At 54.1% G+C, this 21,911-nt stretch overlaps 8 protein-coding genes across 8 annotated transcripts; 3 read left to right on the forward strand and 5 right to left on the reverse strand.

Annotated features, from left to right (window-relative positions):
* Nucleotides 1-716: 716 nt before the first annotated feature.
* On the forward strand, nt 717-4,827 carry PG998_007387 (ubiquitin carboxyl-terminal hydrolase; the record flags this gene model as incomplete). Its single annotated transcript, XM_066874203.1, has 9 exons — nt 717-719; nt 991-1,156; nt 1,231-1,378; nt 1,439-1,816; nt 1,872-2,360; nt 2,410-4,093; nt 4,159-4,473; nt 4,534-4,660; nt 4,715-4,827. 9 exons carry the CDS (start codon nt 717-719, stop codon nt 4,825-4,827), a joined length of 3,423 nt encoding a protein of 1,140 aa, XP_066730148.1.
* Nucleotides 4,828-5,424: 597 nt separating this feature from the next.
* PG998_007388 (uncharacterized protein) lies at nt 5,425-6,785 on the forward strand (the record flags this gene model as incomplete). Its single annotated transcript, XM_066874204.1, has 4 exons — nt 5,425-5,621; nt 5,704-6,257; nt 6,339-6,669; nt 6,758-6,785. 4 exons carry the CDS (start codon nt 5,425-5,427, stop codon nt 6,783-6,785), a joined length of 1,110 nt encoding a protein of 369 aa, XP_066730149.1.
* Nucleotides 6,786-6,953: 168 nt separating this feature from the next.
* Nucleotides 6,954-8,953, reverse strand: PG998_007389 (Cytosolic phospholipase A2 epsilon; the record flags this gene model as incomplete). Its single annotated transcript, XM_066874205.1, has 2 exons — nt 6,954-7,982; nt 8,069-8,953. 2 exons carry the CDS (start codon nt 8,951-8,953, stop codon nt 6,954-6,956), a joined length of 1,914 nt encoding a protein of 637 aa, XP_066730150.1.
* A 1,248-nt stretch (nt 8,954-10,201) lies between these two features.
* PG998_007390 (3'-5'-cyclic-nucleotide phosphodiesterase (PDEase) (3':5'-CNP)) lies at nt 10,202-12,002 on the reverse strand (the record flags this gene model as incomplete). The annotated part of the gene is made up of 2 exons (XM_066874206.1): nt 10,202-11,715; nt 11,828-12,002. The coding sequence occupies 2 exons, from the start codon at nt 12,000-12,002 to the stop codon at nt 10,202-10,204; spliced, it is 1,689 nt and encodes a 562-aa protein (XP_066730151.1).
* A 1,502-nt stretch (nt 12,003-13,504) lies between these two features.
* On the reverse strand, nt 13,505-14,653 carry PG998_007391 (sorbitol utilization sou1; the record flags this gene model as incomplete). Its single annotated transcript, XM_066874207.1, has 3 exons — nt 13,505-13,619; nt 13,682-13,814; nt 13,927-14,653. The coding sequence occupies 3 exons, from the start codon at nt 14,651-14,653 to the stop codon at nt 13,505-13,507; spliced, it is 975 nt and encodes a 324-aa protein (XP_066730152.1).
* Nucleotides 14,654-15,607: 954 nt separating this feature from the next.
* PG998_007392 (Trimethyllysine dioxygenase) lies at nt 15,608-17,045 on the reverse strand (the record flags this gene model as incomplete). The annotated part of the gene is made up of 6 exons (XM_066874208.1): nt 15,608-15,687; nt 15,773-15,844; nt 15,911-16,701; nt 16,751-16,838; nt 16,885-16,935; nt 17,000-17,045. 6 exons carry the CDS (start codon nt 17,043-17,045, stop codon nt 15,608-15,610), a joined length of 1,128 nt encoding a protein of 375 aa, XP_066730153.1.
* Nucleotides 17,046-17,964: 919 nt separating this feature from the next.
* Nucleotides 17,965-19,293, forward strand: PG998_007393 (uncharacterized protein; the record flags this gene model as incomplete). The annotated part of the gene is made up of 1 exon (XM_066874209.1): nt 17,965-19,293. The coding sequence occupies one exon, from the start codon at nt 17,965-17,967 to the stop codon at nt 19,291-19,293; it is 1,329 nt and encodes a 442-aa protein (XP_066730154.1).
* Nucleotides 19,294-19,686: 393 nt separating this feature from the next.
* Nucleotides 19,687-21,775, reverse strand: PG998_007394 (alkaline phosphatase family protein; the record flags this gene model as incomplete). The annotated part of the gene is made up of 4 exons (XM_066874210.1): nt 19,687-19,882; nt 19,932-21,523; nt 21,618-21,629; nt 21,701-21,775. The coding sequence occupies 4 exons, from the start codon at nt 21,773-21,775 to the stop codon at nt 19,687-19,689; spliced, it is 1,875 nt and encodes a 624-aa protein (XP_066730155.1).
* Between the last annotated feature and the right edge of the window lie 136 nt (nt 21,776-21,911).

The raw sequence follows: 21,911 nt of genomic DNA on the forward strand, positions 1-21,911 counted from the left end.
GCAGTAGGTTAGGCCCCGTAAAAGCCGTAAAGCTGGCGCTGCCTGTTGCCCCCCCTCCTCCCAAAAAAAAAGCTCCAATGCCGCCTCCACAAGTCACAGCCCACTACGCTACGTAGTGGCACCAGCCCAGCACCCAGTAGCCAGCAGACGTACATACATACATGCGTACATGCGTACATCCGGCTCAGTGCCAGTCAGTCAACCTTGCTTGCCTGCTTGCTGCGACCTTATTCAGTCACTGTCACGGACTGGTCTTGCTTGCTAGTTTCGCAAATCAATCTATTCAGCCCACACATCACCTCACCAAACTTGTAAGCTTCCTTTGCTGGGCGATCGTCTTTGGACAACAATTCTTTACATCGCCAGCTCTGGTGCTCTTACTTACAATTTCCCTCTTTTTTTTGTCCCATTCCACACCCCTTGCCTTTTCTCATTTTCTGGCACAGAGGCAACTGGTCGATCTTACCTTTTGTCTACTTCTTCTTCTTCTTCATTCTTGCCTGTTGACGCAACTGCTGTCTCTCATCATCCATTGTCGTCAGAGCATCCGACCCCGCCAACTACGACCTCGAGGCCGAGAATTCCCATCTGGAGCTTCACCCAGCCGCTTGGCTTCCCTGAATAGACGCTGTTTTTAGCAAGAAGAAAACAAGAACCCGACCCCCGTTGATGTCCTTACTGCGACGCCTCTAGGCCTACAGATACCCGTCGCAGCCATGGTAAGACTTTGAAATCTCCAGATCTTCAAATCGCACTTGTCGGCAACCTCTACCACCGCCACCACCACCACGCTTGGCTCCTTCCCTACACCACTTTTGACCAGTATCGGAACCAATGCACACCCCGATAAAGCAGGAGCGATGCATTGTTGCGCAACCCATGCACCCAAGTCATTTGCCGAGACCGAGTCGCTTCATAAATCACCACCTATAGACCATACTAGCCCTTTTCACAGGTCATCGTTGCATGTGCTGACTAGCCAATTCACAGAGCTACGATCCCGAGATCCATTCTCCCAACGAGATGATGATCGACACGCAGGACGACTATGTCGTTCAGCCCGCCGAGGACGAGAAGGAGCAGGTCACAATCATCAACCCTGACAGCCTCGATGCGGACGTCGATAAACCTGAGAATGTTACCCTTGCGACAGACTGTATGTTACTACCATGGCACTGAAAATGCGCTGCCAGAAGAAGCTCCGGTTGTAAGACTGACTGGTGTATACAGTTGAGACCATGAAAGAAATGGTCCTCCCACCTTTACCCGAAGAACCGAGAATACTGGACGACGCCGTCAGCACATGGACAATAGAGAGCTGGCGGAATCTCACCAAGAGGGAACATGGGCCCGTCTTCCAAGCCGGCGGCTTTCCATGGTCAGTTGAGCTGGCCGCGCAGAGTGTTGCCCTCCGACCTTTTAACTAATCTCAATCCAGGCGAATCCTTCTCTTTCCATTTGGTAACAACGTTGATCAAGCCTCGGTTTACCTAGAGCATGGCTTCGAGGACCCAAGCAAGATCCCCGATGATTGGAGCTGCTGCGTACAGTTCGGCTTGGTCATGTGGAACATCAATGACCCCTCTCTCTTCACTTACCACACAGCACATCACCGGTTCACCAAGGACGAAAGCGATTGGGGTTTTACAAGATTCCTTGAGCTGCGCCGAATGTTCCAGGTGTCCTGGGAGAACTCGGGCAAGCCCTTGTGCGAGAACGAGTCGGCCAACATTACGGCTTTTGTCCGGGTGGTCGAAGACGAGACCGGCGTTCTATGGCACAACTTCAACAACTACGATTCGAAGAAGGAAACCGGGTTTGTTGGTCTCAAGAACCAGGGAGCTACTTGCTATCTCAACTCCCTACTTCAGTCCTTGTACTTTACCAACGCCTTCCCGCAAGGCTGTTTATCAAATCCCCACAGCCGAGGACGAGAGTATTATGAATAGCGCATACGCCCTCCAGAGACTATTCTATCAACTGCAGACCTCCAACTCTGCTGTCGGCACGAACGAGCTTACCAAGTCCTTCGGCTGGGACACACGACATATCTTTGAACAGCAAGATGTTCAAGAGCTGTCCCGTAAGCTCATGGAGCGCATGGAGGAGAGGATGAAGGGCACCGCGGCCGAAGATGCTCTCCCCAAGATGCTGAGTGGAAAGGTCAAGACTTATGTTTCTTGCATTGATGTGGACTACGAATCAAGCCGTATCGAAGATTTTTGGGATATCCAACTCAATGTTCGCGGCATGCCGACATTGCAAGACAGTTTCAAGGACTACATTCAGCAGGAAACACTGGATGGCGAGAACAAATATTGGGCTGGCGATGACTTCCAAGTACCAGGACGCGCACAAAGGTGTTATCTTCACCAGCTTCCCCGATGTGCTTCACCTCCACCTCAAAAGGTTCGAGTACGACATCCAACGAGATGCTATGATGAAGGTGAACGACCGATTCGAGTTCCCTGATATCTTTGATGCCGCCCCATACCTGGAAAAGGGCGCTGATGTGTCTGAGCCATGGGTATACAAGCTGCACGGTGTCTTGGTGCACAGCGGCGATCTTAATGCAGGCCATTACTACGCCTTTCTAAAACCCAATAAGGACGGCTGGTTCTATAAATTTGACGACGACAAAGTTACCAGAGCCACCATGAGAGAGACGCTCGAAGAGAACTACGGTGGCGAATACCGATCAAGTCAGAATCAGATGCGCTCGACGCAGAAGAAGACGCCCATCATGCGCCAGATGAGTGCCTACATGCTGGTATATATTCGGGAGTCTCGTCTGGACCAGGTCTTGACGCCCGTCAGTGAGGATGATTCCCCACTGCATCTACAAAAAAGACTTGAAGAAGAGGCTGCCGCGCGTGAAGCAAAGAGGAAGGAGCGTGAAGAGCAGCATCTTTTCCAGATAGTCAAGGTCGTGACTGAGGACACATTCAAGCACCACGGGTCTACAGATCTGACACATTTTGATGGCGATGCGAAGGTAGATCTGGCTGCGCCCAGAACCTACAAGATCAACAAAAAGGCATCTATGGAGGAAGTGCTCAGTATTATCGGCGAGGATATTAACCAAGACCCACGCCGCATCCGTTTGTGGCTAATGGTCAACCGACAGAACAAAACCACGCGACCGGATCAACCGATCATGGATCTCAAGCCCACAGTGGGAGAGACATATACACGAACTGCAAGCTCCAGTCGGGATAATGCTCTTCGGGTGTGGGCGGAGGTGGCTGACGAGGTTGATGACCAGGGTGAGGCTATCTGGCCCACTTACCAAAGCAACTCCAACGGCGTTGTTGTCAAGACGACGGATCTAATACTTCTGTTCATCAAGTGCTTTGACGCTGAGAAGCAGACATTGCAGGGAGTTGGGCATCTTTATGCCAGCAAGGAGAAGAAGGTTGACGAATTGGTGCCTGCAATCTGCAAGAAGATGGGCTGGGGTGATAAGCTTCCCGCGGGCGAACAGTTGGCTATGTGGGAAGAAATCAAGCCGTCGATGATCGAGCCTCTGAAGGCTAAGCAGACTTTGAAAGCAGCCGAGCTGCAGGATGGCGATGTTCTTTGCTTCCAACGGATGCCAGATCGTAAGGCGCCTGGCGACATCCTCGGAAAAATCCCACGACTCGGCGACAAACAATCTGACGACGGTGTCAAGAGGTGGGACCACTACGAAACCGCTACTGAGTTCTACGACTTCTTGAACTGGAAGAAGGAGGTGAGGTTCTGGCCTCACCCGACGCGTTGCGACAAGGAGTATGAAGACTTTTCTCTCACCTTGAGCAGCCGCATCACCTATGATCAAATGGCGGAACGTGTTGCGCATAAACTGAAGGTGGAGCCCACTCACTTGCGCTTCTTCTCGATCAATGCCTCGACTGGCAATCCAAAGACGCCAGTCCGACGTGTGCTCAGCCAGACTCTTCATCAAATCCTCACCCCACAGAGCAACTTTGCCGCAAACTCTCAGGCGAAATCTGACGCACTGTTCTTCGAGGTTCTGGAGATGAGTCTTGCAGAGCTGGATACCAAGAAGAATGTCAAGGTCACATGGCTCTCCGAGGGTATTTCAAAGGATGTAAGTGAATTATTTGGCGAAATCACCTACGCGCGTGTGTGTATGTTAACGAGCTCGGTCATCAGGATACATTCGATGTCCTTGTTAACAAGCAAGGCCATGTTGAGGATCTTATCCAGGCCTTTGCGAAGAAGGCACAGATCAAGGACGAGCAGGATGGCGGCCGGATACGGGTCTACGAGATTCATAACCACAATATCCATCGGGAGCTCTCGGCCAATTACCCGGTGCTGAGCATTAACGACTACACAGAGGTGATCGCCGAGCGGATACCCGACGATGAGCTGGAGGCCGACGAGCGCGATTTCGTCAAAGTCGTCCACTTCCAGAATGACCCGAGCAGAATGCATGGGATCCCTTTCAAGTTCCTTCTTAAGGAGGTATGTATAGGTTGTGTGATATCTGCTTGTGGAGGGGGAGAGAGGGCTGACCATCTGCAGGGCGAACCTTTCTCGGAAACCAAAAAGCGACTCGAGAAGAGAACAGGCATCAAGGGCAAGGCTTTTGAGAAGATCAAGTTCGCCACGTGGAAGAAGTATGAGAAGAAGACGTATTATCTTCAAGACGGTAAGACGCTGCCCATTGCGGTCTCGGTGAACACGATGCTAATGTCAGGGACAGATGATGTGCTGTTCGAGCAAGGCGGCGCCGTTGAAGATGACTTGGTGCTCGGTCTTGACCACGTCGACAAATCAAGAAACCGAGGGAACGGACAGGAGATGTTCCTTAAATAGGTATCACCAGGAGATTATGAATAACAAAACCACTTAGCCGTGATTAGGTGATTTGGAGCAGCGCTTGGAGGGCGAATACCTAGGTGGCCTTGTGCCTTATTGACGCTGGGATGATACACAGCCATGGCCAAAAAAGCAGGCTGGGCGTCGGGTCTATGAATTCAGGCTTAGTGGTATAAACTTGTGCTAGTAAGAGACTACTTTGAGATGACGATTAGCCCACCTGGTGCGATCAGTTGGCCAACTAAGTCAATGGACACGATCTGGTGGGACCAGTGCCTTTGTTATTGCGATGTGTTGAAACGAAACGTGGCTGGTTGTGGAGGTTTCGTCGCTTCGCTATATCTTTGCCCGAATGATGTCGGTTCGTCGGTGGGGGAGGGGAGGGGAGGGGGCAGAGAGAAGATCAAGGTTATACCTCGTACTGTACTGTCTCCAAAATGGTGCACAATGACGAACCTACTCGCCGTAGTAGGGTGAAGCCGCAGGCGTACCGGCCCAGTCGTCAAACTGCTCAGGCCGGCAGGTCGGTATATGTTCTGGGATGTATCCAGCTCCCCTCCCACTTCGCATTCCAAAGGTATCATCTGGGTAAACATGGCCCCTCCAACTCCCAATATCAAAGTAAACAGCAACGGCATCCCCGAATTCGAGGACCTCCCTCTACGGGATGGCGATCCGCATCACTCGGCCTGGGGCCTTTACGGGGATCATGATGAGCTCGGGACCTTGAACCGTCTCACGGATGAACGAGTGGCCGCCGCCGCGCGGAACGAGGTCAGGACCGGACAGAGGTTGGTGATCTCGATAAGCAAGACAAATAGCGGGCATATATGCAGGCCGACTGTGGGTGGCTAACCGCTTGTTTGCATGAAGGATCTCGCTCAATTGGCCCCTCGACGCGCAGTCGAACCGATCCTTCTTCCAGCGCGCCCGCTTCCACCAGGACATGTTCCCCAAAGCGCCCGCCACCGTCAACGACGACGTCTGGACCTTCAACTCGCAGGTCTCGACGCAGTGGGACGGCCTGCGCCATTTTGGGTATCAGAAGGAGAAGCTGTTCTACAACGGCGTCACCATGAAGCAGATCCATGGGTGCGGTCTGGAGGCAGGGAAGAAGAGCACCGTGAACGGGATTCAAGGTAAGCAGCTGCCGAAACCTCTTTCTCTATCGAACACTGTCCGCCAATTGGCCATACTGTTGCTAATCTGCAATCACGTCGTTCTGAAACTAGCATGGTCGGAACAGGGCATTGTAGGGCGCGGGATACTGGTCGATTACCACGGCTGGAGGACGTCACAGCCCGACGGCCAGGTCTCTGCCTACGACTCCTTTGACTCCACCTCGATCTCTCTGGCAGACCTCCAAGCCTGCCTGGAAGCTCAGGGGACTGAGGTCAAATTCGGCGATATTCTCTTCATCCGCTCAGGTGAGTGTTTCTTCTCGTGACACTTGACCGTGACCGTTGGCATGAGAAGACGTACAGACTCACAAGGTATGTGATTCGCAGGCTTCATGGAGACCCACGCGACCAAGACACGCGACGAGATCTGGGCGCACCAGGACGTCATGCCGCACCGTTTCGGGGGCGTCGAGCAGGACGAGGCCGTGCTCCGGTGGATCTGGGACAACTTCTCGGCCGTCGCGGGCGACCAGCCCTCGTTCGAGGTCTGGCCCACCCAGAAGGATTGGCTGCTCCACGAGGTCCTGCTCGGCGGCTGGGGGTGCCCGATCGGGGAGCTGTTTGACCTCGAGGCGCTCGCGAGGCGGTGCCGAGAAGAGAAGCGATGGAGCTTCTTCGTCTGCAGCGAGCCTTGCAATGTTCCGGGTGGTGTTGCTAGGTAAGCGCTCTTGCTTTCTCCTGCTGGGCGGGATGGAGAAGGGGAGAGAAGAACATCATCTCAATGCCTTGGCTAATTTCTGTCACAGCCCGCCGAACATACTCGCCATCTTTTGAGTCGGTCACTCGTCTCACTGCTGCTTAATGTCGGCTGTTGTGCTCTGATGAATGGACATATTCAAAGCCACCGGGGATCTGGAACTGTACTACTACTATATGTCCCGATTGCGCGACCTCTGGGTCGTATACCTCTCCCTGTGTAGAAGTAGCGAGCTACCTCGCTTGTTACATTCCAATCCCACTCGTGTTTTCCCTACATAAGCGCCGTTCATCACCATGTTCTTGCTCCTCCCATTGCTGTCGCAGCCGCGCTTTCCTTTGCCACGCATCGAATAAAGCCTCCTTAATGGTGTCTTCGCCCTCGCCGAAGTTGGCGACCGAGGTTTTGATGACCATGTCGACCTGCTCAGGGGTCCAGACCAGGTTGTACGAGCCCGAGAACTCGGCCGTGGACGGGTCATAGCCGGGCACGGCACGCTCGTTAGGCAGCAGCGGTAGGTACACGACGGTGCACTCGTGGCGGGCCGGGGGCGCTGGCGGGTTCGTCACGGTGCGACCGTACGAGTCGACGACCGTCTCTGGGCGTGCTTGGAGCGGCGTCCCGTCGTATATCTGCGCATACAGGCCCCGGAACCGGTCTTTCGGGTCGTCAGCGGCCTGGTCGCAGTCGGCGTCCTCCTCCACCTTTGCTTTCCCTGAGGCCTTACTATCATTGTCTACTTTCCGGCGCCGTTTGGCAAATGCTAGGCCCCGTCGCGACCCAATCTGTTCGATACGCTGCCCGAAGCTATCCTTTTGAACGTCCGAGGACGCGTCCATGGTAAGAATCACGTCGACCTGACGCCCAGGGTGCAGCAGCGGCATGGTCGGGCAGTTGTTGTCCATGCCCGAGTCGATGAGGTGGATGCGGGGCGAGTTCTCGATCCCGGGAGGCCGCGAACTGCCATTCTCAGCGGTTGGCGTGTGGTGGTACAGGAAGTTGTGCTCGTTGGACGCGTGCAGAGGGTGGTGGTTCTCGAAGACGGACGTCTCGTGCTTCCCCCACATCTTGGCCACCCCCGAGGACAGACGGTTGATGGCGTCGCCGACGAAGCCGGCCGGGAGGTTGCGCTGGATGGTGGACAGGTAGCTCGACAGCGGTCCCGCCGGCGCGCTGGTGCACAGCCCGAGCAACAGGGATAGTGATTGTTCAGGCAGTTGGATGGTTGACTTGCCTTCTTCATAGGGCCGTCCAAAGCCATACGTCGGACACCACTAGTATCCCACATCAGCGAAAGAGTACGCACTGGGCAAACGAAGTGGCTGTATTGGTTGGAACACTCTCGTTGCAAGAGACTCACCGCTTGAAGCTCGTCGCATCCAATCTCGTAGGGAGTCATCTCGAACCACTGAAACCAGGCATCCGTGGCCTCGTGGTGCTCTTTGCTAGTCGGATCTGCCGCCTCAAACGGATGCTCAGAGTCTACCCAGTCTTTCCACGGCCTCTCGTGACGGATGGCAGTCAAAATCGGCAACGGGTGAGTTCCGTGTTCCAGAAGCCTCTGTGCGTCAGACCACTTGGTCCAAGACTTGCTGTTGCTGCCACGATAGTCCGCAACCCCCTCGCGGGTCGTTTCGTTCCTTGTTTGTAGCGGCGGCGCGGTATCCTGCTGCTGCTGCGGCTGCGGCTGCGGCTGCTGCATGAACAAGTGGCCCGTGGTGAAGACGGCGTAGAGATCCATCGAGACGGTCTCGAGCCCGCTCTTGTGCTTGAGAACCAACGGCCCCAGCGTCTCGTAGTCGCCCCGGGCGGACCCGAGGAGCGTCTGCACCGCCTCAGGCAACAGCGGGTGGTACGGGGAGAGCCGGCGTCGGCAGTGCTCGACCAGCCGCGCGGCGCTGCCGCCCCCGAAGGTGTACAGCGCGCCCAGGGTCCAGCAGGAGCCCGAGACGCCGGCCGTGTAGGCAAGCAGGTCCCAGAGGCCGGCGTCCTGTAAGGCCTTCGCGTAGCCCACGAAACCCAGCATGGCGCGATACCCGCCGCCGGAGCCGCCCAAGGCGACGGTCGGCACGTCGTCCGGGTGAACGCGCTCCGGGTCGTCGCCCAGGCCCATGTAGCGGGCGAAGTGGTCCCGCACGTGGCGTTTCCGGGCTGCGAGGAAAGCTTGCTCCTCTGGGCAGAGCGCGAGGCCCTTGCGGACGGTGGCCACCTCCCGGACTTCGGGAAACAGCTCGGGGTCGCACATGTCCTTAGCAATTCGGGATTCCAAGGAGAGGAAAGACCTGGCCAGCTGTATATTCGGCTTGATGCCCTCGTACAGCTTCTTTGCCCTCTCGCCCCAAGAGCTGCCCAAGGCCTTGGCCTTGGCCACCCGCCTTCACGGCGTGCACCGCCGTGATCACGGCTTGTAGCACGCTGGGTTGGCTCTAGGCGACGAGAGAGAAGCTCGCGCTCGTAGGCGATCTGCTCTTTCGTCTCCTCTCCCCGAGGGTTATAGCTTGCACGAGACTTAGGTTAGATACGCTACTCTTTCTACGAAGAGGGAACTCACAAATGTTCTGTCATTTTCCCACCGATAAAGCTTGTACAAACTCAGGATTGCCACACACCCAGATCGTTAGTAGCATGCAAATACAATGGGACCCGACACAGGAGGCCATAGGTGCATATATACGGCATGACGGACAGTGACGCTGGGCGTGACTCTGGTACACAACCCACTTTGTCTTGGTGCATTGATGGCTGCTTGGATGTCGGACCTCTGGACTTGACCAGGCGCACCACGTGGACGTGGAGGCTCATGTGTTTGGGTGTGCTTTAAGCTGCATACTTACCTAACCTTACCTCCTCCTGGCCTACTCATCCATCCCCTCATTCCGTTCAATGTTTCTTTCGTGCGAGCATTGGCGGCTAAGAGGCCAAACAAAGGCTTGTTGTATTCGAGACCTGCATTATGTATAGCCAATTGGAGTTTTGGCGCGCTCTATAAGGGTATTTGTAGAGTGTACTAGATAGTCGACAGGTACAAGTCATACGCTGGAGACTAACAGACTGAACACCCAGGACCTCCTTGACCCGTCGATGACAGCCTGTAAAGCCTGTACATGTGCCGCTGAGAGCGAGAAGCCGTCGTGGTTGGCCTGGCTCATTCTCCTCCTAGTCTCTTCAACCACCGTACTGCTCAAGACCGCCCTCGACAAGCGGTCTGCTCACGCTTACACAGCACACCGCGTTTTGAAAATTATTCCCAACTAATTCATCACGATAGGCCTTCATGCCGCTCGCGTCTTCTGGAAATCCCATCGCTCGAGTTATCAAGTCCACCACTTTGCGAGTGTCGATATAGACCGACCAAGGCTATATTGTACAGGTATCGCCGAGATCCGCGTATCACGTCAGATAGACTGTTGTAGACTACCAAAATGGCCACTATCGCTTGCTACTTCTCAGGGGTTAGTCTTCCAGCTAAATATCATTCTGCGCCAGGAGATACTTACGTGCTCAGTCTCCTCGAAAGGGTTTGCAGCTTCGTGTCGTTATCCGCATCATGCTTGGCCTTCTCCATAGCGGCCTCATGCTGCTCGTCGTGTGCCTTCTTCACCTCTTCGCTGGTTGGTGGCAGTCTCTCGTTCTGCAGATCGACCTTTCTAGCATCTTCGAAGGTGCTGATGGCGTTTTTGATACCTTCGGCACCTAGCATAAGAGTTCCCGCCGGCAGACGGCCGCTTCCAGAAACCGTCTTGAGCTCTGTGACCCTCTCGGACTCCTCGCGCAAGACCTGGAATACACGCGACAGGCGACCGATGGCCAGAATCTTGTTCTTGATAGCCCGCCTCTTGTACTCAATGCTGTCGGGGTCCATGGGCATGGGGCTGTTGAGGGAGGGAGATAGGGGCCCAGGGGATGTCGAGGCTGGGGTGTCTTCCTTGAGCTCCTCCTCGGAGCACGTACTCAAGATCGCAATGAGCATGTCGGTGATCTTCTCACCGACGAAAGGCAATGACCAAGTAAAAACATCCATAAAGTTGGGGAGCCAGTACGGGTGCGGGGTGCAGTTAAACTGACGGATGTTCATGACGTTGTTCTCATACTTCAGCACCGCCGCCTTGTTGTTGTACACATCGAGGTAGTTGGGGGCCGAGAAAATGGTCATGACACTGGGGAATCCCGTCGTACGCGTTTTACGGTACATTCGGTAGCCAGCATCTTGCGCCTCGTGGGCTCGGATAATGGACAAGAGGTTGTTCTTCTCCAAGAATGCACAGGCGGCGGGGTATGAGAAGAAGTAGGAGCAACCTCGCACATGATTATGCATAAAGAACTCGTTTGTCTTCTCTTGGCCAAAGTCCTCGAGAGGGTCGGCCCAGAGGATGTCGCACATCAAACCCTGAGTGGGCGGCTCCCGGAAACGATCAATGCTGCGCAAGTCGTCGAGGGTATGCAGCTCGGGGCTGAGACCACCGTGGATGCAGAGGAACTGCTTGTTCATGACGGCAGCCAGGGGCAGGGAACAGAAAGAATCCATGCAAGCCTCATATATGGCCTCGGAGTACTTGTGCTTGCATTCGAGCTTGAAGGTGAAGTAGTCGGTCAAATGGCGACATTCGTGGTTACCTCTCAACAGCCAGAGGCTGTTGGGATAGTGAATCTTCAGACACCACAGGTATAGAACACACTCGATACTGAAGTAGCCCCTGTCAACGTAGTCGCCCAGGAAGAGATAGCGCGTTTCGGAGGGGTCGCCGCCAACCTCGAAGAGCTTCATGAGATCGTAGTACTGGCCGTGAACATCACCGCAGACCGTAATGGGGGCATCCATCTCCAGGAGGTTTGGCTCGGCTCGCAGGATTTCGGTTCCGGCCTTGATAATCCATAAGGCTTGCTCCTCGGTCAGGCGACCTTCGCGGTAGAAGTGCTGCTTGAGGAAGGTGATATTGGGCTTCGTGCGAGTCTCGTCTTCCCAGAACTGCTCGTCGGTCGGCTTGAACATGGCGGGTGCCTGAACATCTGCATGGCGACAGGGGTTCCGCGGTCAGCTCGTTGTTCCCTCGTGAGGGTTGCATACCGACAACAGATTGTGTGTGGCGGCGGGGTAGATTGGGCGGGCGGCATAGCATACCTTTGCAGACTCGCTCCGTGGTGTTCACCTGCTCTCCGGACTCGAGAGTGTGCAGGGTGAAGTCGACCTCGGGGAGCGGCTTCTTCATTTGGATGGCGCGGATAGCATTGTCGACTTGCATGTTGCGCTGCTGCTCCAGGGTGGGAGCGGGCGCCTGGCCCTCTTCGTTCTCCATGTTGCAGGAGGGTGGTGGTGGTGTTGTTGGAAGGATGCGCCGGCTAGCAGATACAAGCGGTGAAGTTCAGAAAAAGGATAGCTTGGAGGATACGAGATGGCGCAATCCAGCAATCGGCAATCAACAGCGTGGGCTACCGTTGTCTCAATGTCAGGAGTCACGACGACCGGCGATGGGTGGAAAGGAAGGGGGGAAGATGTGATCTGCCAGCAGGGCTGAGGAAAGAGCAAGCAGGCGATGTAGTGGTAGGTAGAGAAGAGTTGCTGCTAGAGCGTTGGGCTACTGGAGCTGGAGGCGGCGAACTCTGGGCTCTGGATTCTGGGCTGGGCCAAATCGATCACTCAATTCAATTGGATTCAACCAAGACAAACCCATGTACTTTTTCGTCCTGTATGCACTTGGCCAGGCGAGAAGTTACTTACCTAGGCAGACTTGCAGACTAGTAAGTCCAGTAGGAGGCAGGCTGGGCTGGGGGGTGGTTTTTTTACTTGGGGCGGCAAGAGAGGCGGGAAGGCAGTGAGTGACTGTGTATTTGTACACAATTGCGGACACAACCTTGGAAAGCATGCACACCGGGCTTCCAATACTTACATAACTTCCCCTACCGCAAATGCAAAAGTCTACCTCCTGACCTACGCATCTGGCCCCTCGGCAAAGTCTGGTAGATTAGCTACGGTAGCAGACTGCTCGGTGACCATCGCAAGTGGTGAAAGGTGTCGAAAATAGTCGAGTACGTACCGCTGCTGTGGAGGGGAAACGAGCGCCAAGCAATGTCCGAAGTGGGATGCCCTAGGATGCCCCCCTCGTCCAGGGTCTTCTTATGTCAGGGCCCCCTGTTCTGTTTTGCCAGCCTGCCAGCACTGAGAGGCGCCCGAGAAGAAGTCAGATACATATGGGAGTGCTATCGTTGCATACACAGATGCCGGGGATGCAAGCGCGGGAGAAGTCACTACGACGCAGATTGGCTTTCACGGCATAAGACACACTCACCGAGGAATGAAAAGAAAGGGGAAAGACATGAAATTGTGTGGTGGCATGCGAGGAGGCAACCCACGTTGACCGATTCCGTGGGTATGCCATGGGGGGGGAGTACCTAGATTAGTGTCTAGATTAGTAGATTAGTAGGACTTTTCCCCTACCTACCTCCCGGAACGGGCTTCTGTCACTGTCAGCGAACAACCTTGATATCAGCCAAACTGCAACCTAAAACTTCAGATTATCGGCATCGCTCGCTGCTGCAGACTCCGCTGTGCATCAACTCTCGAGTCTCGACCTCTGTGTATCTGTGTCTGGTCTTCCCACAACAAGCACACGGGAAGTCTCACGGCCACAGCAACCTTACATTAGTAGTGCCCCTATCGATGCCTGTTTCAACGACATGTACCTATCGATGACCTCACAACCCCTTAGAGCACGTGATATGATCGTTTTTCGCTGCTTTCATCGTTTTATCGACAGCTAGTCAGTCCTGCCGATCCAGTCTACTACTACGTATAAAGCTTTTACACTGCGCAGTATCCGCCATCCACCAAAAGATCGATGCCGGTCGCATAGGACGAGGCATCCGACGCTAGATAGAGGTAGGCTCCCTTCAATTCCTCCGGTTCACCCTCCCGGCTGCCACACAGGTCGGTTAGAAATAGCCTCGAGTCTCTGCCAATCATAAATAAATCACTTACCCCATCGGGATCTTATCTCTCCATATGTTCTTGGTCTCAGCCGGTATGAAGTTGGTGATCTCTGTGTTGATGTAGCCGGGCGACACCGAGTTGCAGCGAGCAAAGCCTACCCACTCGACTGCAAATGATTTGCCTAGAACTGCCAGTCAGCATACAGCGGTGCTTTCAATACTTTTGTTTCCACCCCACGGTAGCGAACCAGGCCTGGGAAAGTTCCAGGCTCTCCCGTCTCCATCGTTACTTACAAGCGTGGATGATTGCGGCCTTGGACGCGTTGTATACCGTCTGCGCCTGTGGGATGTTGGCGATGTGGCCGGACATGGAAGCCGTAGCGATGAAGCTTCCGTGCCGGAAGTTGTCTAGTTTCTGTCCGTCGACTGTGGTTCCCTCCTGCTTCTGCCGCCGCCAGTGCAGCGCGGCAGCGCGAGCGCAGTAAAAAGTACCGTCGATGTTGACGCTTAGCACCTTCTGCATCCTGTCGATGGGCCCGTCGATGAAGGGACCGTCTTCCCAGGCGATGCCCGAGTTGGCGACGAACACATCGAGGCGCCCATTGAACTCCTTGACGATCTGATCGACGGCGTCACGCACGGCGTCCCACGACTGCACATTGACCGAGTATGCCTTGCCTATTATCGTAGTCTTCTTGTTAGTATGCCCCGGGAAGAGAGGCGTCACCGACAATCCAGGACAGATCAGCCCAGCTCGCACGGAAGGGGGCTTACACTTGACGCCGAAGTCTTTCTCAATCTTGGCTGCCTCGTCCAGCGCTTTCTTGTTGCTGTTGTACCAGATGGCGACGTTGGCACCAGCTTCCGCGAAGCCACGTGCAACCGAGAGCCCGATCCCGGCTCCGGCTCCACTGACGATGGCTGTTCGGCCCTTTAGAGAGAACAGGGGCATGACGAGGTCAGACTGAACCGATGGCATACCGCCGTGGGCAAAATTGCCTCCTTGCATTTCGGCGGCCATGTTCAGTGAACTCGAGCTGGTGTTTTCTCCGTGGATGTTCAGATGTAGTCGACTCAGGCTTTCTTCGTGTGCTTAGCTGCCTGTCAACCTACAGATGGAACCTCTGGTGCTGTGGCCAGGACGAGAGGACAGTGACGAGGGAGAAGGAGCTATATATAGTCCCTTCATCGTCGCTTCCAATGACTCTTGTGGATAAATGACTAGAACCATGTTCCATCGCGCTTGCCGAACTCCTGCCGGCTGCCGCTTCAGGTTCTGCTCTGTATATTCATGTTAGTGGTGCGCATATGGCTGCAACAAACAACACACTGGATGGATCCGGGGGCTAGCCGCTTTTCGCAACGGGGACCACATGTCAGTAGCCTCCATTCTACAGGCCTTACTGTTTGCTTTCTAGTTTGCATGATCCTAGGCCGTTCCGGGTGGTTCCCTTGTTATCTTGCGTCTGCGACAAAGGATTAATTGTTACTGCCTACTGCCTCCTGCCTACTGCCTCCTGCCTACTGCCTAATGTATGTAGCTGGGTTTTCTGTCTAGTATGCATGTGCATATGTAGGTGCAGGCGTTCCGCAAGCACATTTGGCCTGAAGTGTGTGGACAAACGTCTACCGGTCATGGTTGCATCCCGGCATGAGGTATATTTGTTTGTCCTGCGTGCGGGGGTACTATATGTACTTATATCGCCGGCTTTGGGGTCCCCAGTTTCTGCTGCCGGACGATGCCAAGCCAGCTGCTGGAGCTAATTCGGCGGAATTACTGGGCAACCTTCTTCTACTTGCTGTCTGCTCTGGCCATCATGTGATGATTGTCTGTCTGGCCTTTTGGGAATTGACGAAAAAACGGGCCGTCGTTTCCCGTGACACCAGCTGCGGCTATGTTCCCGGGGTTGCCCTTCTGTCATACCACGCCGCATGCATATCTCTTGAAGATCACAGCTGCTAACACAAAAACACATTAACCTACGACACGCTTGAGGATCTCCTCGCGCGGAAAGTTCGTATTCCTCCATCGGGAGACAAAGTCATCCCGGTTAACTGCACACATCACAAGTTAGTAGAGTGATGTTGAGGTTATATGCCATTGGGCAACAGGCCACGGGCTGGTGTCATGAGGACTTACTGTAACCACCACACATGCGTCTCACACCCGTAAAGGCGCTTCTGCCGTGGAGGACGCGCCAGTTGTCAAAGACTATGTAGGTAGACCTCGTTAGCCGCTATGGTGGATGCTGTGCGTTGGAGACCCGGGGAACCTTACTCAAAAGATTGCCAGGTGTAAGCTGCACCCAGTATTCTAAGTCTTTTCTCGTCAAGATGCTGTGCCACTCTCTTGCGGCCTCGTACCATTCCATGGGTGAACGCTCTGTAAAGGGCACGACGCCTCTGTCGTCGTTGTTCCACCTCACACGACGAAGTCCTTGGCCATTGCTCTTGGACTCGAGCACCGGGTAGGAAGTGTCCGGGGTAATAGTTATGCCCTCGTTACCACTCGCATGCCAAGACAGCTTGTGCGTGGTGAGTATCTTGTAGGCTCGAGGGGATTCTTTTCTCAAGAGACTTGCGGCGTAAAACCCGTCGACGAGCAGTGACTTGCCTCCTAGCGTCCCTTCCCCATCCTTCGCGGTAGGGTCTGCGTGCGACAAGAGGTGGAAAGCCTGCAGCCCTGCTGGGTCCGTGAAATACGTAGTGTCCGTATGGGCGCCAAGTGCTAGATTGGTGTAGGCCGTATCTGCCATGGCAAGGTCGGGTATGAAATCATAGAAGCCACCGTAGTGGGTTTGCCTTATGAATGCAATTTTTCCAGCAGCTTTTTCGTTGCTTCCCCAGTCTCGAAAGGGACGCCGGTCACGAAGACAAACCCGAATCGTTTCTGCTTCATGATGAGCAGATGGCCAGTCGTACGTGTGTCTAGGATGGCATATGGGACTCACGATGAAATCGGTCAACTGGGCTACGGTGCGGGTTTCGTTGTCTTCAAGATCTTTGCTCGACACCGAGGGTGGCCACGATGTCGAGTTTCCGCTACCGTTAGAACCAAAGTATTCAATTCTGTGAAACGTCAGTTCGGTTAAACAGGAAATGGGTTAATATTGTTAACCTTCGTGGCTCTGGTGTTCTCCGGTCGGATTGGATGTATGTCTCGATGAAATCCCACGGATAGAAACTGTCATGAGAGGCATCCGACCCTGATTGTATCAGCCATGTAACCAAGTGACGCAAACCGGCACTTACATTGGACCCGAACACCATTCTCTTGCACGTCTATTTGCTCAGGTCGGACGTCTTGGGGTATCTACGCCGAGATCAACCCTGCAATTCCTCTCAACAAGATGGAGATAGACCTTACCTCGAAAGTGTTGAAGGCCCTCTGCATCGTGTCTGGGTTGACACATTTCTTGCATCGACAATTGTCACTTGCTCGAATAAGCTACTGTAGGATCGTCGAGTTCCATTGACGGCTTACCGTAGCCAGAGGTTGGGCCTGTGGATGATTAGTTTTCGAACTTCTTTGTCCACCACGGTCCGCCACTTACAAGACTTCACGTTTGGGCTCTGCGACACTATCTTTGTGTTCTTTGGTATATGCGAATCTTAGGCCATCTCCAACTGGGGTGACCTGGAATCTTGTAGATCCACTGTGGCTATACCGTTGAGATTGCACCCGGGGCGATTGCCACAAGGAAAGCGGTTTACAGGGCAGACTGGAAGAATCAGTACACCTGCCCAACAGTGCCATGTCAGGTCTGTGGACTGGAGTGCCTACCGCGCCAGCCGTGAGCCTCGTACGATGGGTAGCATTGCGGTAAGAATGGGCAGCTTAGGAGCTCGAAATTGGCGGAAGGCAGCCCGAAAAAGGGGTGGAACGCACGATCAATTGATAGAATTGCCCGGTTCTGTGATAGTTGCTGAAGATGTCGGAATGTTGTCCGGTTCCAGGTTACCGAGGGACCGACGACACGCCCCGACGGTTTGTCAATGGTGAATGGGGAGGGATCCACCGGCAAATCACTTGGCGCCATCTAGTACGAGCGAGTCAAAATTTCACATTCAAACACATCAGGTTGGTCTAAAGACCATTGGCTACATGTGTTGATTGTATGTAGATATGTGCATGCGGGAACTGTCACAGTGTCTTGCAAAGAACAACTAGAATATCCCGCCTCCTTCCAGGCTCGACGGTGTCAAATGCCGTGGAGACAAGCAGAGGCTACAAACATGATATTATAAGTGATCATGGACATCGCCAACACTGCAAGTCCGGATGCAACATGTTGAGATTATTATGATCGTGAAAACCTATCATACCTGGCAATGGCCGACATCGAGTCGCAGGTCCAGGGCGCTGGCAAAGGCTCCATCACCACACAACGACCATCATATACGCGCTTGTGCACCGTCAAGATCCTGCCGATATGTCTCGCAATATGCGTCATCTCCGTCTTCTCAGCCGCCATCGTCTGTACATCTCTCAACAAGCCTGTTCCATCCAATGCGGTCATCATGTTGTCTATCATAGCTGCCTGTCTACTGCTGCTCATTTTCTTTGGGTACCTGAAGATCTACCATGACAGAAACGGCATGAACAAGGTGCATCCTCGTGCCGAGCAGGCGTTGAAGGTATTCCGGGACCGCTTGGTGAACCTGTTCTGTTGTATAGAGATGGACGCCTACGGAGCCTCCAAAAGCACTAAAGCAGAGCCCAAAGAGGCCGTGAAGCCGGCACCCAAAGAGGGCGCGGGCCCCAGTGAGAATGTAGGCGAGAGTACTCTACGGACCTTTGTGTTGGAGAATAGGTCCCCTCGAATGGGGGAGCCTTTACCAAGAGAATTGTTTAGCATCCATGGACCACGGGACCAACCTCGGGCTCCTGGCCAGGGCCCGCCGCGTCGTTCGAACTCTTACTTGAACGAACAAGGAGATCGACGGTTCCAAAGACAGCCACCCATAGAGCTCCAACAACCCTTACGGACTCGCCGATCACCCGCGTTTAGGCCCCAAATCAACACAGCAGGTTCAGCCAGTAATCGCAGGGTATCTCAGTCGATGTCCGGACAAGATTCTCGCGGTTCGCTGCGCTCTCAACAAAGACACCACGAGCCTTCAGCCTTAGTGGCACCCCTCAACACGTCAAGCTCGAGACGAGGGCCTCACAACAGGGCCGCTTACATGGCTAGTGTGCCTGATGTGGTACACTGGCTGCCAGGAATTTTGCATCATGGCCCAATCGCCATACTCCCGAAGAGCTTCGCAAAGCCGGCCCGGGTGTCCATATGCGACCAAGAAGGCATCGACAGCCATTGCAGGTCGTCCACTTCGTCACCAATCAGCCCAGCCCCGAGCACCGACCTGACGACCTCCTTCACGATGACCGACGTCTCTTCCACCTTCACGAACTCCCCGAACAGCAGCTACAGTTCCACGCCTACTACCCCGGCAGAGGAAAAGGAGGAGTTCGACTACCCTCAGTTCCCCGTTCAGTGCCGCGCCGAGCAGCGCATCCTGCGCAACACTCGCGACATCATGACCAAGCACAGGCTTGAATACCACACAAATTATCCCACGGTGCTGGAGTATTGTCGATCTATCAAATCCGATCGGCAGACAGCCAGTGAATCAACGAATCAGAGCGGCGATCTATGAGGGGAAGAGCATGTATCTCTAGTAGTAGATAAGGTAAGTAAGTACATTCATCCATGGGAGGTGTGAGCCCAGCAGGCAATGCACATGTAAATACTTAAATACCCGGGGGCCCAGAACAGTACGGCAGCTTGTTTTTCATAGACAAAAAGGCACAATCAGAACCCGCAGAACGAGAGGATAAATGTGAACGTTGAATCCTCAGTGACACGAGAGGAACGCGCAAGCTCCATTGTAGTAGTACGCGCAGCGGTGCTGCTACCCTTCGCCAAATCTCCCGAAACAAATATACAACAAACGAGGCAAGCAACGATACAGTCCAAGTAGTCTTTGCTATCAAAGCACCATAAACGCCAGCAGAACTCCCCGGTCAATTCTTTGGACAGAAAACCCACACTAGACAACTCCGCGGACTCTATCCCAGAATGAGGGTGCAGTCTTTTCCACAGTTGCGGGCGAAGGAGTGGTCAGAACCGTGTTCCATGCCTCCTCGCCATCTACAAAGAGGCTGTACTTGAGGCTGCTCAAGTCACCCTCGGCCAGCATCTCGATGGTGAGAGCTCCAAACTTGGAGTTTCCGGTGTTGACATATCTACAATTGTTAGTTTTGTTTCTGCTTTGAAGAGATGCTTCTGACTTACTTGAGCTCAACATCTTCATCATCAGTTTGCTTGTACGTTCCGATAGGGGAATAGAACTGGTTCAGGGGGCTTGCGGAGAACTCATGGACCATGACGCTCTCGGGCCACCTGCTGTCCTTCGGTGGTGGGAAAGCAGTGGCGCCAAACTCGTGGCGATCTCCTGAAAGTACGACAACGCCGTATCCGAGCAGGCCGGCATCCCACATTGCCTCGAGTATTTGCTGACGCTCATGAAGGAACCCACCCCAAGTATCCTTAGTGTTAACTCTCCAATTCTTGGTGAGCGGAACGGAACTGGCTACGATCTTCCATTTGACGCCCTTGGCTTCCGGGCGTCGCAGCCAGTAGAGGAGATCCTCGAGTTGTTCAGCACCAAGCATGGTCTTGTTGGGGTCATCAAATGGCTCGTTATTCTTGGAACGGTACGAGCGGGTATCCATCATGAAGAAACTGGCTGGTCCCTGCGCGAAAGAAAAGTAGGTGGTGCCAGATCGGGTGATTGCCCCGGCCGTCCCAGCTCTCTTGGCGCGGGGAGGGTTCACAGCAGTCTGGTAATGGTGCCAGGGGTCAACTGCAGATTTGTAAAGACCAGTCGAATTCTTATCCCAGTCGTTGGAGATCTCGTGATCGTCGAGTACGTGGATCCAGCTCAGGTTCTGGCCGACAGGAGCCCAATCAGGCGAGGCATACACTTGGCGGTACTTTTGTCTGTAGTCCTCGACTGACTGTCCGAAACGTTGCGGGACATCAACGTAAATGAAGTCCCCAAGGAACATCATGAACTGTGCGCCGAGCTCTGGAAGAACCTTGGCAAGGTGCTTCATCCCAGGGATGGCGAGAGGGTGATTCAATGGGTTGTATGGGATCCTGGGGAGGATACAAGAAGTTGCCAAGAAGGTGAATTTCCCGTCAAAGTGTTCTGGCATTTTGCCCGCACGCGGCGCACCGACAAACTCTCCGGAATGGTTGTTGGATGTCGTCCATTCATAAACACGCTGCTTTGAGTGGGACAGCGGAATCGTAACCACAGCGGTATAATCCGTCTCATTGGTGGTCCATTGCACACCGCCAGCAGTCTGCCATAGGGGGTTGTCAAAAGGCGGCTGGGCATCCTTGATGTGGACTTGGACAGTAATAGGCATCTTCGACTGGTCGGGTTCGCGAATCAGTAGCTTTGCCTCGGAGTCGGAGACGTAGCCGACTCGGGCAAAAGACAAGTCATTGCTGGGGTACTGCCAGCGAGGTCTGTAAACGGCATCCGTCATCATGGCGATGCATGCTGCGTTGATGAGAAACGTGAGGGCAGAGAACAGTCTGCTGTTGGGGCTGGGCAGCCCAGTGAGTAGAGTGCGCAGGGGGCGGACAGGCCTCTCGACCACAGAGAACTCCTCGGAGATATCTACCTCCTCATCGACAACGGCGGTTTCAGGGTTTCCCTCTTCATCTTCGGCACCATCGGGATCTGGGATCAACTTCTCCGTAACTGTCACGTCAACCTTATCGACCAGCGAGATTATCGGCTCGGTCAAGTATGTGTTCACGAAGGAAGGGACATATATGGCGAAGAGCGCGTAAACTACATAGATGACGGGCTAGGAGGTTTAGCGATTGTTCAGACTCGCGACGCGGCATCGGAAGGGGTCTCGAGTCGGGGATGAAAACAGCAGACGATTAAAACCGACTTACAGGGAAATTGGCCTATGAGAATCGAGGTCAGTAGCAGTACTCGTGGGTGACACGTTGGCTTGCGCATCTGAAGAATAACTTACCCATCGCAGGAAGAAGTAGGAGGCTATTCGTATCCCAGCGGACGCGACAGCTGTCGCGGTCCTTTGGTAGTCCATCCTTAGTGGAAGCTACCGGATACCGGATCTCGAGTAGTATGTGCTATACGCGGACGATTCGACTAGACGTAGCCTACAATTCGGGAAATGCTCGATTGAAACGAGTCTGTTAAGGAGTGGAGAGAAGGGAAGGCAA

Source organism: Apiospora kogelbergensis, assembly GCF_038363985.1.
Source record: "Apiospora kogelbergensis strain CBS 113332 chromosome Unknown utg000005l_segment0_segment0, whole genome shotgun sequence".
Taxonomy (NCBI): domain Eukaryota; kingdom Fungi; phylum Ascomycota; class Sordariomycetes; order Amphisphaeriales; family Apiosporaceae; genus Apiospora; species Apiospora kogelbergensis.